Source organism: Penicillium taxi, assembly GCF_028828555.1.
Source record: "Penicillium taxi strain IBT 34144 chromosome Unknown utg000003l_segment0_segment0, whole genome shotgun sequence".
NCBI lineage: Eukaryota > Fungi > Ascomycota > Eurotiomycetes > Eurotiales > Aspergillaceae > Penicillium > Penicillium taxi.
This window is the reverse complement of record NW_026643205.1, coordinates 3,930,364-3,947,606: the sequence shown is the minus strand read 5'-3', so window position 1 is coordinate 3,947,606 and position 17,243 is coordinate 3,930,364. Positions and strand designations below refer to the sequence as shown.

General features: G+C 45.3%; 6 protein-coding genes across 6 annotated transcripts; 3 read left to right on the top strand and 3 right to left on the bottom strand.

The window, feature by feature from the left end:
• Nucleotides 1–174: 174 nt before the first annotated feature.
• On the bottom strand, nucleotides 175–1,486 carry N7495_004893 (uncharacterized protein; the record flags this gene model as incomplete). Its single annotated transcript, XM_057207544.1, has 2 exons — nucleotides 175–1,212; nucleotides 1,271–1,486. The coding sequence occupies 2 exons, from the start codon at nucleotides 1,484–1,486 to the stop codon at nucleotides 175–177; spliced, it is 1,254 nt and encodes a 417-aa protein (XP_057065224.1).
• A 2,316-nt stretch (nucleotides 1,487–3,802) lies between these two features.
• Nucleotides 3,803–5,853, top strand: N7495_004892 (uncharacterized protein; the record flags this gene model as incomplete). The annotated part of the gene is made up of 2 exons (XM_057207543.1): nucleotides 3,803–4,099; nucleotides 4,162–5,853. 2 exons carry the CDS (start codon nucleotides 3,803–3,805, stop codon nucleotides 5,851–5,853), a joined length of 1,989 nt encoding a protein of 662 aa, XP_057065223.1.
• A 1,022-nt stretch (nucleotides 5,854–6,875) lies between these two features.
• Nucleotides 6,876–7,382, top strand: N7495_004891 (uncharacterized protein; the record flags this gene model as incomplete). The annotated part of the gene is made up of 3 exons (XM_057207542.1): nucleotides 6,876–7,072; nucleotides 7,134–7,213; nucleotides 7,273–7,382. The coding sequence occupies 3 exons, from the start codon at nucleotides 6,876–6,878 to the stop codon at nucleotides 7,380–7,382; spliced, it is 387 nt and encodes a 128-aa protein (XP_057065222.1).
• Nucleotides 7,383–8,369: 987 nt separating this feature from the next.
• N7495_004890 (uncharacterized protein) lies at nucleotides 8,370–9,533 on the bottom strand (the record flags this gene model as incomplete). The annotated part of the gene is made up of 1 exon (XM_057207541.1): nucleotides 8,370–9,533. One exon carries the CDS (start codon nucleotides 9,531–9,533, stop codon nucleotides 8,370–8,372), a length of 1,164 nt encoding a protein of 387 aa, XP_057065221.1.
• Nucleotides 9,534–10,908: 1,375 nt separating this feature from the next.
• N7495_004889 (NAD(P)-binding protein) lies at nucleotides 10,909–12,148 on the top strand (the record flags this gene model as incomplete). Its single annotated transcript, XM_057207540.1, has 5 exons — nucleotides 10,909–11,187; nucleotides 11,238–11,418; nucleotides 11,468–11,640; nucleotides 11,691–11,790; nucleotides 11,847–12,148. The coding sequence occupies 5 exons, from the start codon at nucleotides 10,909–10,911 to the stop codon at nucleotides 12,146–12,148; spliced, it is 1,035 nt and encodes a 344-aa protein (XP_057065220.1).
• A 1,917-nt stretch (nucleotides 12,149–14,065) lies between these two features.
• N7495_004888 (uncharacterized protein) lies at nucleotides 14,066–16,141 on the bottom strand (the record flags this gene model as incomplete). The annotated part of the gene is made up of 1 exon (XM_057207539.1): nucleotides 14,066–16,141. One exon carries the CDS (start codon nucleotides 16,139–16,141, stop codon nucleotides 14,066–14,068), a length of 2,076 nt encoding a protein of 691 aa, XP_057065219.1.
• Between the last annotated feature and the right edge of the window lie 1,102 nt (nucleotides 16,142–17,243).

Genomic DNA, 17,243 nt, shown 5'->3' with positions numbered 1-17,243 from the left:
CTGAATTGATGAGACTAGAATGATATTCGCTAAGGATATCTACTAGTTTAGCTCACTGGTATCTAAATAACAATACAACAAAAAGGAGAAAAGAATGGGAGTAATCAAGCAATCAGTCCGCAAATACCAAATTCATCATGATCATAAACCTGCAGCTTGAGTACTTCCAGGCAGTTATTTCACAGTGATTTCTTCTGGAGTTGCTGCCACAGCCGATTTGATTTCAGCGGTGGGTTCCTCAGCCGCAGTTTTAGAGCTAGTTGTAGTATCTTCGACCACGGGCTTCGGCTCGACTGTCTCTTTGGCCACAGGCTTAGCTTCATTCGTCTCTTCAATAGGCTTGGCATCTGCTGCAGTCTCCTCAATAACGGGCCTAGCCTCTGCTGTCTCTTCAGCCAAATGGTTGATTTCATTTGTATTTTCTTCAGTGACAGGTTTAGGTTCAGCCGTGGTCTCTTCAGAAACTGCAGCCTCTTCAACCACGGGTTTAATCTCGTCAACAGACTTGACCTCAGATGTCTCCTTCTCGGCTTTAGCTTCATCAAAAGAAACTTCCTCAACAGTATCTATATGACCCTTCTCTGCAGCTTCCTTCCGGATAGCCTCCACAGCCACCGAGGCCGCAGGATCTTCCGAGATTGATGCGCGGATATCATGAACCACCTTATCATTCTCTTCCTTATCTGAGATCGAGATGATGGATGAGTGGTGATGCTGGATGAGACCTAAAGCCTCTGCATTGTCAGCACGGAAGTTGGCAGATGACACGGCGGCGAATTCGGGGACAAGTGCTGGACGTTTTAAGCCTTTGGGGGAATCAGGCTCTGTGTCGGGCAACTCGGCGGCAACTGAGCCACGGTGTTTCCTGGCTTCGGGTTTGGGCTCGGGCTCGGGTTCAGATTTGTCGCTCACAGCCTTGGGGTTTTCCTTCTTTTCTTCTGACTTGCTCTTTGCTTTCGATGCGGCCTCGGCGCTCGCAGCACGAAGAGCTAATACAGCTGTGGCATCCTTATCCTCGGTCGTGTCCTCAGTCTTGGCCGGTAGGCTTTGGGTCTCAGTGGAGGGCTTCGGTTTCGATTTCGGTTGTTGTTTAGGCGTCGCGTCGATCGGGGCGGGATAACTTGTAGCAGGCATGCCATCCACATCCGGGGCGCTGTTAATGACCATGCGGAGTTCGCCAAATTCGTTCCATTCTTCGATCTCTTCCAAGTCCTGCACGAAGTGGGGGTCAGGGTAATTGTATCGAACTGTGAGGGGTAAAACGACATACGCCAACAATGTTGCCATATTTCACTAGACCGGGCAGCTTCTTGCCCTTGGACCGTCGACCCCATAGCTTGCGGGCAGCATCATCTGTGGCGAGATCAATGGCGCGAAAAGGGAGTTTGTTGGCCTTGAGGATAGTCTCCACACGAGATGTAGCAGTGATGATATGAGACGACCCTGCGGTAAGGGAGGTGTATAGATAGAGAGTTGGATCAGACATGGTGTATAGAGTAAGGAAAAGAAGGAGAAAGAGTAAAATAGAGAAGGCAACTAAAAAAGCATTTAAGGGACTTTAGAGCTCCACAGTCCAGTTGGAATAGGGGAAGTCAAAAGGAGGTTCACTTCATCAAGGCGGAGAACAATTAAACACAATGACATCACGTGGGGTGTTTTAGCCACAGTCTCAAGTGATTTTCTTTATCTTGTCTGGCTTGATCGTTCTCTTCTATACTTTTTCTCTTTTTCTCTCTTTCAGCTATGATTCTCTGTTATCACTACCAACCATAGAGTGGCAACCTGACGTCAGTCTGGGCCTATTAGGCATGGATCCCACGTATAGATCCCTAAAGATCATAGTTCAAGGGGGTTCAATTTCTACCCATGGGCTCTTAATCATTAAAATAGAGTGTATCCACGAAGATGAATTGTGAATTTGTGATTAGATGCCATCTCCATATTGACTCTGGTTGGTTGGTTTGGCTAACCGAAACTCTTGAGACCGTTGTTATGACATCGCCGTGGCGATGTGGAACATGAGATCGACGAATTTCGAACTTTCACGAGTTAAGGTGTTAAAATGGCAGAATTGAATCTGAGTTGAATAAATGATTGAACTGCTAAGGTGAGAGGTGTTAGAGTATTCGAAGTATAGTGATCGAAGTATACTCCTCCAAAAATAGCAGATGGCGTATTTGACTCTTTCGATAACTGAAAAGGCGGTGTAGGTTGAGCCGCAGGCAGAGAATCTGCAAGGCCACGCGGCCATGTATATCCATGTCCATGAACACACCTGTCATCGTCTTTTAAACCGGTCCAGTATATCACGCGGGATGTATACCTTGATACTTTCCGTCACTTACTATTGCCAAGTTTTGAATCTCCGACGATAGAGCTCTGGTCAAAGAACGATAACAATATGATACAAAAAGATAACGATATGATTTCAGCCTTAGGCTGCGACAGCCTAATCACATGAGATGGGATATTCCTCGGTAGAGACCAGACCAGTCTACTTAAGCCTAAGACATTGGGGTCCGAGAGAAACAACTGAAAAACTTGGGAGAGAATGAGCCGGGCGTAAGATTTCCAAAGAACTGGTTCTTGGGCAGGATAGGTTCGGAGCTCCGTTCAATGAGTGGGCAATGAGAATCTCCTCATCATGCTGTGGTTATTCGCCCGAAACCCTAAAAGCAAGGTTTGAATGACACATTCCAATGACAGATAACTAACAGCATTAGTCTTTGACGTGATTGGGCAGAATGTAGATGAAAGGTCCTTCACCCGATCTTGAAATGAAACAGCGGCAACCGCGTTTCGGTGATGGAGCCAAGTAGAAAAGGGAAAGGTCGGTTCAATTAATATGTAGTAATCGACCAGTCAACTAGTAGTAGTGTGTGAAAGGTAGTCTTAAGGTGATCGGGTATAAAGATTAACCAAAACCATGGAACACTCCCGCGTGGCCGCAACCTTGGAAGTTAGTTTCTATTTAGGAACATAAAGGGTCTGGCAGGCGAGTTCGTACATCATTCTGCACGACGTGGCAGCTCAATATTGTATACCCGATAGATCTCTGATCCAATCAAGCCACGGACTTATGGAGCGAAAAGAGGAAAAGGGAGGGGGCTGTGTTTTAGGTAAGTAAGTTTCTTTCGGGCACCCGCTGTAGGCGCAAATCCAGAACAAATAAAAAGAAGCTAGAAAACGAGAAAATAAAACAGAAAAAAAAGAGAGAAATACAAGAGAACGTGCGTCGGATCAAGTATTGAATTGATCCGGTTCGCTGCCTCACTTTCTTCTATGGATTTCACTGAATTATCGTCGTTTCGTATTTTTTCGATCCAACCAACACCTACAATCCATCAGTCAGCAATTACCTGCCCTCTTATCAATGTTGGATTCAAGGTCCAGACCCTTTTTGTCTTCTTTTTTCTTCTTCTCTTCTGGACTTTTGTTATTGCTCTTTCCATTCCGTCACTGATGCTGCCCGATATTTGACTACATTCAAGTATACTATTTTCACCATTTCATCATTTTCGCCATTTTCACCATTTCCATCATTTTCACCATTTTCTGGGATCTTGATCGACCTTTAATTACTGCTATCCCCACTTCACTTCCTCCACTTTTATCGATCTGGTCGAGATCGCCGTGATAAGATCTTTTTTCCTTTTCTTCTATTAATCAAGTACGTATGCTGCTCAACTGCTCTCTGCTCTCTGGGGGCGCATTTCTCTTCACGAATTGACACTTCATAGATCTTAATCTCTCAAATCTCCCCGTTTTGAATACTGATAGATAGTCCCATCTTCCTCCCATCATGGCTCTCAATCAGGTCGACGATGAAGCACAGTTTACTGTGGCCATTTCCAGTTATCGTAATGCTTTTTGGGCTCGACATTCCCACCTCCCGGAATTAGAGCGGAATCAACTCTGGAGACATCGCATTAGTGAATTCATTCCGACCATCGATCAGGGCTTGGCCGGCAAATCGGCGAAACGATCACGACAGGATGCGATTCCGCGGACACTCCCCTCTCCCTCTGGTTCTGGTTCTGGTTCTGGCTCTGGCTCTGGTTCTGGCTCTGGTCTACCGCAGGCGAAACGGCGAGCAACCGTATGTCCGACCTGGATCCCTTTTTCCTTGAACACGAACCATTGACCATTGAAAATTTGTAGACCCCGGATCTTCCAGTGACCGCTCAACTTCGGCGCACCCTCTCGCAAGCAGCTCCAGATAGGCCCCGAAAGAGTGTACCATTGTCGAGCTCATATCAACATACCGTCATGGCCCGCTCCCAAAGTCAACAGATCCCATTTTCGCATTGGCATCTTCCCACCGATACTGTCATGCGAAGGCGACAAGCCTCTGGACCGATTCGGAAGCAGCCGCAGCAACCACACCTAGATCATGTTGACGAATACTCGCCATGTGATTTTGCAAAGAGGTTGGAGAACCCCGATCAATCTTCGTCATATGGCTCCTCCGCCCTATCGATGGGTCTTGCGGAATATGGATCGACCGGACCCTCGTATCAACAATCTGGAACATTAACTCCGGCCGATATGTCACCACCAGTGGCGCCAGAAATGAGCCGCAGTGGGACCACTGACAGTATCATTGGCAACTTCAACGACTTTCGCTTCGACTCGATCGGACGGAGCCCGGATCTGGATCAGGAATACTGTATCTCCCCAGAGTGGGTGCCAACATCCACCTCAGCCATCTCATACCATAATCAATATCCTTCCATGTGCCCTGACCTAGATTCCCTATCATTCCCCTTCCCTTACCCAGTCTCAATCTCCACTTCTGCCCCATCTTCTACATCTTTCCGTCCACCCATACCATCTATCTTTCCGTATATGCAGGCAGTCGACCTGAAGCCATTCGATTCAACCGATGGCCAGATCCCGGTCGTTCCATCTTCTCGTGCTGCTCGGCGTACCCACGAGCAAAATGCCCTGGCCGCGCGTCCTATCGCTCCAAAGCGGGAATCACATGAAAATGTCATTGTGCCTGATGCATCAAATCCACAAAAGATGGTCCGCATCTCTTCGTCTGACGGCACGGCCAAGCAGGTGGCCGCAATTCCCAAGGCTTCAATTCAGCGACCTGCACGACCAAAAACCCACTGTCATCTGTGCAAGGATCAGCCTGATGGCTTCCATGGAGAGCATGAGCTCCGCCGCCACATTGAACGAGTCCATGCCGCAGTACGCAGGGTGTGGGTATGTGTAGACATCTCCCCGGACAAGAGCTTCCTAGCAAATTGCAAAGCCTGCCGTAATGGCAAGAAGTACGGCGCCAACTACAATGCTGCTGCACATCTGCGGCGTACGCACTTCAACCCATGCCAGCGTGGTCGCGGTGGGCGTGGTAAGGATAGCGAGAAGCGTGGTGGCAAGGGGGGTGGAAATCATCCGCCGATGGATGTGTTGAAGCACTGGATGAGGCAGACAGTGGAGTTGGCCGAAGACCATGTGGATGGTAGTCTTGAAGATAACTTCGATCTCGAAGATGATAACCAGCTCAATGAGGAGCTGGAGACAGAGTTTAAGTCTCAAGCTCCTCCAATGCAAGTCCAATTCCGAGCTCAGCCTCAACCTCAGCCTCAGATCCAGGTCCAGCCTCAGGCCCATGCTCAGGCTATTCCGACGCAAATGCTAGCTATGCCGGTGAACTTGGACGTACCATTCGACATGGAGTCGACATTGATGCATGGGTTTGACCCGTACCCCGAAACAACATTTGATCTGGAACCCATCGATTCCATTGATCTCCCAGATCCGCTAGATGGAGCGCTGGATTCGCCCTTCTACTCGGATCCGCACTCAATACCGCCAGAACAAGAATCATATGTCATGTGAGCGATCGTAGTGGAGTTTTATTCTTTCCTCTTTTCCTTTTTTTTTTTCTCGTCATCCAATTTGCAGGGTTATTGAGTGTAATTATGGTATAGGCCTACCGCTATACTCCGTATATAGGGGATTTTAGGATGACATAGGTGGTGAAGAGGTCGAGGGGGTAACAGCACCCATTATTACTGACACGAGTGACGACTAAATGATAAGCAATGATTTTCAAGTAATAAAGTACCGTATCTTGTACCTGATCATTTCCAAGGTTCACGACAGGCTTCCATGAATCCAGGCGGTGAAGATGCCGATCGAGCCCACACTATAATTTATTACAGAGCCTGATTGGATTGAGTAGGGTGGGCTCATTTTCATTCAACTTGGTAGTGAATCAAATGACTAATGAAGAATTAAAATAACAAGATTGGAAGAAAGGTGGAAGAAAGGTGGAAAGTGGAAGAAAGTGAGTCCTGCTCAAAACCCATAAATATCACATAGAAATTAGCGAAGGTAAAGATATCTAAGAGATACAAGTGTACATTGAGTGGAGATAAAAATAAGAAATTAAAACCGAGCTGAATATGCTAAGCTTGCCAAGCCCCGGATGTCATCCTTTTTCCCTTCCTATTTTCCCCTTTGGTTCTCAACATCTCTCCGACTCTTTAACCTTTTTCTCCTTTCTCCATCTTTCAACCTCAATTGCTCGTTCCGCTCGTTTCATCCAATACCGGTAGGATACGCCCTTTTCTATTAATCCCGTGCTCCCTCAGTTCTCCCCCACTTTTCAGCTGGACTTTCTGCCTAGAATCGCATCTTCACTTATTATCACTTCGCTTCGGTAGTGACCGCAACGCTAATTTTTCTCTTTCTTCGCCCTCAGTCCCGTTCGCCGTTATGTCTAGCCAACAATACTATCAGCCTCAACATCCCCCACAGGCGTAAGTTTACTCGAAACGCCTAGCTTGATTGTCGCATCTCGCTCAACCCCTCCATCGCAAATTCCCCAAGCTGAATATAAAACGCTTGAATGGGCCATGCGAAGGGGAGCTGTTGTTCGCCAATATGTGATTCTCATGAGAGGCTCTATTGGCTTCGTGCTCTGTGCTGACCCGATCGCATTGTGTACAGTTACCCTCAGCAGGGCTATCCTCCTCAGGGTTACCCCCCTCAAGGCTACCCTCCCCAGCAGGGTTATCCTCCTCAAGGATATCCTCCCCAGGGCTATCCTCCTGTATGTTCGAACCGATGTACAGAGCTCTGGAACCTGAACTAATCACCCATGACCCATTCAGCAACAGCAACCCGTCTACGTTGAGCAACAGCCGCAGCGCAGCAGTGGTGGTGGTGGTGGCCAGGGATGTCTCGGCGCTTGGTGAGTTATCCATCTCCTCTTTTTTTCCCTCTCTATTTTGATACTAATTTATCCTATAGCATGGCAACTTTGTGCTGCTGCTTCGTCTGCGAAGAGGGATGTGAAACATGCGTTGACTGCGTCGAGTGCTGCGAGATGTGCTAGACCTGACGACAAACGACCCTCATAATACCTTTTCTTTTCTTTTTCATGGCGTTTCACCTTCGGGCTGCACTCAGTAATCTTGGTCAGTCCGTTCTCATGTCAGCTATTTGGAATTCTATCAGTCCTATTGATGGGCTGATTCTGGTTCCTGAAGTCCATCTTTAATCATATTTTCAATTTCCCTTTTCTGCTTCTTCTCTTTTAATGTGTACGCTTCTTCCCAGCTATTCTTAGGGCAGGGTGGTAAGCGTGCTTCATTACCCGCCTTCTTATCGGCCTTACGTTCCACAATTTAAATTAGCGCAATAAATTCAGGGGAAATGCAGGCTACACCGCAATCGGATATATGTTCCTTAAAGTGATTATTGAATTTGATACTTGGGTCAGCCTATTATAAAAGTTGTACAAGTGTTATTCTTGATAATATCGAGTAGTTTCGGGGAACATTCACATTCTATCTTGAATCATTACATTCCAGAATCGTCAGAAACACGTGGTAATCAAGAATGTGGTTAGTCCTGAGGCCCATTCTACTTCATTAGAACTTCGTTATCAGAAGCATCATACATATGCAGACGATGGGTGATGGCATATATCTACCGTAATGAATTTCCCTGTTGACAAAGACAAGCCGACAAAGGATTACTTTAGCATATGCCCAGCCTCGACTCACACCTTGGGTTCCCCTCTCTAATTCAACAAGGTACCAATAAACCTCAGAATGACCGTGGAACGATCACACGCTTTCCATCAATTCTAGACCACAGTAATTAGAATCAGGTCTTGCAAGTCAGTCTCGCGCAAGGACCATGATTGATGAGCCTGGTTTTCTTTAAGGGCAGCATGAAGAGGGTTCGGAGGAAAAGAAAGAGCTCTCAAGGGCTGGGTACAGGTGCACCTAAAGCGAAACTCAAAGTCTATCTGTATAAGGGAGCTACTTATATATGCGCGTTGGACCTCACCTCAGTCCACAGGTTGGACCAGATGTCATGTGGTATCAAACGCGCAGGCTTCAACGGGCCAGTTTGTTCTTCGTTGTTGGTGGCCACCAGTGAGGCCTCTTTTCATAGACTTGATCGATGTGTCCACGATAGCTATATAAAAACACCAACCTCTGAATCAGGTCTTGATGATTGATGGCTCGAACATGACATCCGAACAGCCCACAGAGTCTTTTTGCGTGGCTCTTGCAGATCGTTTTCTGAGTAATTTGCTGTTCCCTCCTTATGAGATGCACGATTTCGGCCGCTTCCTGCTTAGGGCTTTGAATATCTTTCCTCTGGATCCGTTGAGCTAAGCTTGTTGGTATCCTACAGGAACAACGTTTCCTCTTTGTCTTGAGCGGAGCATCCGAGTCTGAGTCTGTGTCTGGGTCTGCACTCGAACTCAACTGAGGGGAGGGAACCCAGATAACATTAGATTTAGCATCAAGGGCTTTTATGGCGGCTTGGGTAATTGGAGGATCACAAGCAGGCTCTTGCGGTCTTGAGGGATTCGGCGGATGCTCTATCGTGAATGATTCAATCTGTGATATAGTCGAGCCAGATGTATTGTTTTGTAGGTTCTCTTTTTCGATACCAGCCAGTACCCCTGAGCTTCCTTGTTGGGCGGTAGATAAAAATGAAGGAGCACATTCTTGAACACCTTCGTTACCATCATCAATCAAATCACGAATAAGACTTGAATTGACACTTTTGTCGGTGTGAGGCCCAGATTCAATCCCGCCAAGGAATCCATCATTGTTCATTATAAGGTTATGTCGACGAACATCCTGGTATGGGAGAGGAGAAGTATTTGGCATGTTAAAGGCGCGATTAAGGTCGACGGTCGTGATGCCTTTCCCTACCCAAGCTTTAGGGCCGTTGAGAACTCGGAATAGGATAGCATGATTAACTGCGAGTTGGAGTTGAGGAAATGTGACACTTTTATGGATAAATTTCTTGACTGAGAGGAGCATGCGCCGACTGTGGACATAGTGGAAAAGATTTTCTGTGTCTTTCTCACCCCAGAGATTGATAGCTTTTAGTTTGATCATATGAAGGTGTTCATGGAATGGAGTTTCTTGAAACGAAAGAGTGGTGCGGTGGGCCTTCTTTATAATTTTGGTGGGTTCGTTTGTGACCTCAGGTACATTGTGCAAAGCAAACTGAGAGTTATCCTTGTCCATTCGCTGCATATCTCATGCTTGATTAGCTTTGAGTTCAAGATGAAGGCGGGGTCTGATAAACCTTGGAACTAAATGCAAGAGGATTGGATTAGGCTTATTGGGCAATGGAATGATTCTTCAATTTAGGCGGTCAAGGGTGGCAGAATATCATCGAAGCTAGATATCATTTTAGGTTAATGCTATTTAAATATTCAAACCCCTACTTTGTTCTCAAATTCCCCTGCCTTAATATTAAGGACTTCAAGGCATCATTTTATTGTGCCAGATATTCTGCCAGAATTATGGAATAACCATTAATCCAGACTTTTAGACCACATCACAACTCCAACTTCATCTGTATTTATTCCTGTATTCAGTTTGTTTTATATTCTGGTTTGCATACTTAAGGATATATTTTACGGTATATGATTACATGTTTATTTTAACACGAATAAAGCAAGGGGAATTGGCTCGGTCGGGGAATCCGGAAACAGCTGAGTTTCAGGGATAAATTCAGGATAACAATCGATACTGAAAAGGTGTAGTTTTTAAGGTGTAAAAATGTCAGTTAAACGAGAACTTGAAAATTGTGACGATTTGAAGTTTGTAAGTTGAAAATATTGAGAGGAAATAATCTAGAAGACGGTAAAGCGGTAAAGAAAGCGGCAAGGAAGCTGGACCTGATACCTTAATATTAAGGCAGGGAGGTTTAGAATAGCATTATCTTCATTTTATGTCCTCCACTTATGTTGAGTGCCCAGGTAATGTTCTTTCAATATAGTTCATCTTCCTGGGTAGATCACTAGTCTCTAAATAGATCTTGGTTGGTGGACAGTGTTTATCGGATCAGACAGTTTACTCCAATACAGCAGAAAAGTATGGTATTCCAGTCTGAAGAGGCTCACGCACCTTGCTTCGAGTGTGGTCAGGAGTGAGGCGAAGAATGCTGTCGCTACGGCAGCAGTAACACCCGGAAGGCAAAGCAAACTGCAAAAGATAAGATGACAGAAAAACAAAAAAAAAAATAGTTCTACCAATGCAGAGATACTCCGCACATTATCAAAGGCTGAGCAAGACATTGGAAAATGACAGTTGCTGTCCTTGGTAATGAGAAGGCTGGGTATTTCACTCAAGGATCCAAAATGGAGAAACAACGACTTGGAACAGGCGAACCCGTCGCAAACTACGCCAAATGTCGTCTCGTGATTTACGGCGAGCCCTTTCCGTGGGAGGAATGAATATCCATTCCAAGCGTTGGCAAAAATATCCTGTTTCTTCCGAAATTCTGTCAAGGATCATTCTCTTTCATTCTCATAAATTAAGACTGGCAACACTCATATACCTGCTCATATATCACTCGCTACTTTGCTACTTTCATAAGAAAAATTCATACCTGGCACTACTCATGACGAAAACAGAGCCACATACTGAGCTTGCACTTCCGATAGGGTCTTTGGTCTTGGTTACCGGCGCTAATGGATATATTGCATCCCACGTTGTTGACCAATTGCTAAGCTTTGGATACAATGTGCGCGGGACTGTACGGGCGCCAAAACCATGGCTCAACGATCTATTTGAGCAAAAATTTGGATCTGGGCGCTTCGAGACAGTGATTATTGAGAACCTCAGCAATGAAGAGCTGTTTCATGAAGCATGCTTTGATGTTGATGGAATTTTGCATACGGTAACTTCTCTATTCAACATTTGTGGACATTAGAACTGACCCTCAAGTAGGCGGCGGATATGTCACTTAACCCGGATGCTAGCGAGTATATTCCGAATGCAGTAGGCACAACCATCAATCTTTTAAAAGTTGCCAACCGAACTCCGAGCGTTAAACGTTTCGTGCTGACCTCTTCTTCCTCGGCTACATATCTCCCCCATCCCAACGTTGAAGGCCTTGTAATCGATCATGGTAAGGGAGTCAAACAGATATGAATGATAAGAGTACTCACCATTAATAGATACCTGGAATATCGACGTTGTACAGGCTGCATGGAGCGAGCAAACTCCTTCTCATATCAAGCCACACATAGTCTACTCTGCAATGAAAATGGAGACTGAGAGAATGGCTTGGAAATGGTATCAGGCAAATAGGCCTGGTTTCGTCTTCAATACGGTTCTTCCACCTATCAATGTAGGTTTTCTCACAGAAAGATATATTTTAACATGCTGATAAGGCTCCAGTTTGGAAGAATTCTTTCTCCGGAAATCCCAGGGTCTACACAAGCTTTTGTGAAGGGTTTACTTGTAGGGGAAGGGGGTATCATGAGCTTGTTTCCGCCGCGTAAGTCATGTCACTCTTGCAAATTCACTGATAGCAGTGCTTATTAAAAAGTATAGAGTGGTTTGTTGATGTGGAAGACTGTGCAAGGTTGCATCTGGTTGCGCTTTTGGATCCATCTGTTCGGGATGAGCGTATTTTCGCATTTGCAGAGCCCCAAAACTGGAACGATGTAGTTGCGATTCTGAAACAGCTTCGTCCAGAAAACACGCTAATCCCGAACGCACCCTCAGTTGATGTTCGTGATCTGACTGATGTGAAGCCTGCCAAAAGAGCGGAAGAGCTTCTGAAGCGCTTCTTTGGACGTTCTGGATGGGTGACTCTCGAAGAAAGTCTGGCAGCTGGAATTCAAGGATTATGATTGTCCAGCATGGTTCTCCATCCTTTACAGACGGCTAAATTCCTTGAACCCTTTTTCGTTTTGCCTTTCTTTTAGATAGTGCCAGAATTTACCGATTTGTGCTTTTTCAGTTCTGCCGTTGCAGACCGCTTTCTTCTTCATACTGTATAGGACTCCCCACTACACTAGCTACGCTCGCCAAGCGAGCGACATTTAGCGCTCAATTTTATTACTCGAGGACGAGCAAGTTCCTTTCGATAGGGCCAATTATTACACTCCAGTGACTAAGCTACTTAATCACCTTCCGTTATTTCCCCAGATAAGCTGGGAGGTTAGAATATCACCTTTCTTCATCATATTTCAGACTATCTGATCCTCTCTACTCCGTGCGTAGAGCTTCGAAGGTAACAAGTTTAGCAGCCATCCTGTTCCAGAAATGAGGAAGATCGACCCTACCACCCATCGTATCTCCTGGAACTCGATAGGAGAACTAAAGTCAAATTCATTCATGATTATCCCGAAGAAAATAGTTGATAGAGTACTTTGAGCAAGCCGGCCGGTATTCTGTTACGCGACAATTACTGTTGGAACCAATGGAATCTGGTTCACTGCAGTGAATGAACTCGGGAAGTGAACAGAACTAGTGAAATCGGGGCATATCCTATTCCATCGCGGGAACTTAGAATAGACACACAGGTTACCGCATAACTTATTACACGTACAACGTAGTAGTAACAGTGCATCGAGATCCCTGTGAACCGACAATTACACTTGAAGATAACTTCTTCTTATGCCAACGGTAAGGGGGATTTTGAAAATTGCTTTTCCCGCCAATGTGATATGTAATGATATAAATCACGAAAATGCTCTAGCTTCGATGCAAGGAGCGTAATGCATTGGTCAGCATCAGCTGTGAAGGTATGATGCCGTTCAACCTGGACGATTCAGCTCATAAGATCCCGTCTGTCGATCATGTGGGGTATTAAGGTATTGAGATTGAGCTAGAACTGACTAATCTCTTTTCTGAGCTGAACTCCACCTTACATTGATTCAGGTTTGATTTGCATGATTTATCAATGTGATATGTTATAATAACTGTCGGAACATGGATATTGCAATCGCGCAATACCATAAACCCGGAACGGAACAAACAGACCCCCGAGTCACGGGGGAACGACTATATTAGAAACTCAAGTAGCTACATGAATCGAACACATTTCACACCACTTTGCACAACGTATATACTAAGAATCTACGACGAACCATACCCTTTTCCAGTGTATATAGTGCAACGTGTGAACCCTGTCCTTTCAACGTAGTTGATCGACAATAACTATGACGCAGGAACTATGGAGTAATGCTGATGGATTACTAGTTCAATACAAAGATCCACTTCTACGTTATCTGTTTACTGTTTTGGGGGTTTTTGCATGGTGATGTCTATCGCCCTCCGTACCTAGCGTAAAATAGACCTGGTCTGTGCTTAAATCGCGAGAGCGGAAATGAGCTAATTTCTCTGATTTGCTATTTCGGCTCACCGTCTAGATGGTCTTTTAGTTATCAATAGTTCATTTGTGAAAGACAGCGAAAAAGAGATGGAAGAAGGAAAAGGGAAAGAAAGCGGAAGAAGAGGATTTTAACTTTCTTTTCACTTACATCCGAACTTTTCGGCCCAGGGAACTGAGGAGTGCACCTGCAAGCCTTTGGTCGCTAGTAATGTAAAATTGATCATATTGAGGCTGATTATATATCTTCTTTTGATGTGGTGGAATAGAACGATGAATTTGACAAATTTTCAGCTTCTAAATTGTGGAGCCATATAGCCTTGACGAAAAAAAACTAACATCATAACTCAAAAACTACACTGTGAAATGCCTGGACACAAATGCATGTATTAGGACCATACGGGTTCTAACTCCCTACTTAATGCCTCGTTAATCAACTCGGACAGAAATGCATATCAAAACAACCCGAACTTGTGCCAACTGATAAGATGCACTTCCCACTATCCTTATCCAAAAATGTGCCATCCGTACACGTTGGCCCAAAAACAGCTAAACAGGTAGCAACTCCTGTAGTGTCCAAATATTTCACCATTCCCGACGCACAGCTGGGAACAATTTTGGTTGAGACACACTTTTTTTCTTTGTATACAGCCCCATCAGGACAGGTTGGCGGTTGGATAGTCACACAAACATTGTTCATCAGTGTACTTCCAGAGGGGCACTGTGGATTATCTGGTGTTATACACATAGAGGATTTGTCGTCCGCTTTCAGTGGTGATGGACAGAATGGAGTCGGTATGGGAGATGACTGGCATTTCAATCCAACCAGGCTAGTCCCAGATGGACACAGTGGAGGTGTGGTCGAGACACAGACAGGGGTTTTTGGATCGGAATTATTAAGTACTAAACCCTTTGGACATGCTGGATCTTTAGGAGAGACACACTTTGATCCATCGAAGTTCGTGTTTGTGTTCAGCGAACAGTCTGGAAGATCACTAGTTGAGCAGCCTTCTTGAACCAAATCATGAGTCGGATCAGTGCAACTGAAGTTGGATGAAATGCATGCACCTGCAGAATACTTGAAGATAGATGGATCGCCACAGACGGGCTGCTTGATAGAGACACATTCATCGGTACTTGAATGCACTGAATTTTGTGGACAGCCTGGGCCGGTAGAGAGAATGCAGGCACTGACTCCAACTATAGTTGTCCCCGATGGACACTGAGCTGGTTTTGATGTAATGCAAGCCGAACCTACCAACGCTTGTCCTGAAGGACAGCCGGGTTTGCTAGATGATATGCAATCGTCACCATGTAATGCCATTCCAGGCGGGCAGTCAGGTTGTGTAGTAGAAAAGCAATCACCGGTATTAACTGAAAAGGTCAATCCGACTGGACACTTTGGAGGATCAGGGAGAACGCAGGCGCCAGTTTTGGAATCAAATTTTCCTGTAGAACAAAATGGGCTCTCGTTGTTAAGGACGCAGATTTTGCCAGACAGATACGAGTCCTCCTCACAGGCTGGCGGTTGATGAAATGCACAGACTTGGCCATTGAATTTGAATCCCGCGAAGCAGTCTGGCTCAGTACATCTACTCTTATCGAACTTAGTTCCGGGTGAGCAGCAGCCTCCATTAGAGGTACTGGGATTTGTGGTAAACAATGTCGGATCTTCGCACATAGGAGGTGAGGTGCATACTCCGTTTTGAAGATCGGAGCTAAAGCAAACTGGGCCTTGCTCTGATTGGCAGACCGTTCCGTTAAATTTGCCTGTCTTACAATTCGGGGCGTCATGCGACACGCAGCTTGTATTCTTTAATATACCATTCTGACAAGTTGGCTTCTCAGAATGAGAGCAGCGTTGGTTTTTATACTCAAACCCAGGGCCGCAGCTTGGTGGTTTCTTCACTATGCATAGTCCCTTTTCTAGGAGCATACTAGCGTCTGGGCATTTTAGAGGCTGGGAATGTGTGCATGTTCCGTTCTCAAGCTTATAACCTTCTTCACATGTTGGAGGTTGCTTTGAAACGCATTCTGTACCCTTGGGATATGATCCAGATGGACAAGCTTTGTCCCCTATAAAAATGCATGACTGGCCGTTGAATCCGAAATCATCTTCGTCGCAGTATGGAAGTTGTGAGGATACACAGACTCTGCTGGTGCTATCAAAATCAGAGCCAAGTGGACACTTTGGCGGTGTATTTGAGATGCACAAAAATGAAGTAGGGCTAAACTTTGCGTCAGGTCCGCAGTCAGGCAGACCATCACTTACACAAGAGTTCCCTTCCAGATGAGTTTTGGCTGGGCAGACTGATACTGCCTGTGAAACACAATTTTGACCGTTAAAAAGAGTTCCGGCAGGGCAACATTTGTTTTTTCCGGTGGAGTCAGTTGATAAGATGATCTCATCGATTGTGATTGAGTGAGCTGATGGAGAAGAAGAAAGAGGTTGCTGTTGAGCATTCACAACAACGCACAAAGCACTGGCTAGCAGAAAAGACAAGAACATCCTTGCTTGATGGAGACACGCTATGGGTATTTCCACTATGTAAGACTACGCTCCCCTTATATTATCTATGAGTGAATATCATACCTAGCTGAAAAGGGGAACGATCGACTGATCTAGCTGAAGAACTATGATAAGTGGGGATGACACCCACGCTAGAGAGTTCCACTTATTTATTATGTAGCTCAGCTCAGCCACGAACGCCATTAACGCTCTGACAGCTGTCGAAGTACTATGCGGTTTCAGTTTTGCCCCAATCGGGCTGACCGCTCGTCTGTTCACATGATGGTTTATAGCCCGCGAGGTTCCGAGGTCTTGAGTATACTCGGCAAGATAGACTCTTTTGAGAAAACCACTTCAAATTTACTTGGTATTCTAGGTATCGCTGTATTTTATTGAAAGTCCTGAGAAATGGGATTTGTTCCATGCCGTGATTTGATAGGGATGGTCCCACAATTCTATGGGTTTTCTCTGGCGCTTTCTGTATCATGATATCTAGTCTAGTCTAGGTAGTATTTGATAAACAAATTGATATGGGGGAATTTCACCACTATTTATAATTTATTTCGCCTCCAATATCAAAGTTATCACCTTCCATTCTCTCAAGATGTGGCCTATATTACCTTTCCTCTTTCTTTCTTATGTGGTTGCCCAGCAAGTTTCTCCATCATGTGTCCAAGGCCTTCAAAAAGGCAAAGCTGCCTATAGTGACTGCTGCCCCCTCATTGGCCCTGGTACTACTGCACCAATCAGCTTCAATGGGAAAGACTATAATGTCCACTGCGAACAAGAACTCAAACCCGATCCCCAACCAATGACTGTCTATTCTCCCCTCGAATGTGCTAATATTTGCACCAACGACCCCAATTGTGTTGATTCATACTGGTCTGATTATTCGAATGGTCGGTGCATCACTATGGTCAGTATAGCACCACAGGGGAGAAAAAGTATTCGATTGACTCCAGTCATTGGGAATAAGGAAATAGCAAAGGATTGCTCGAAGGATTGCGTGGCCAAGGATTGCACTAGCGAGGTTGATTCTGCAAAAAGAGACAAAGACACCGAATGTTCCACAAAGATCACCGAGGCCCTAAAAAGAGAGAGG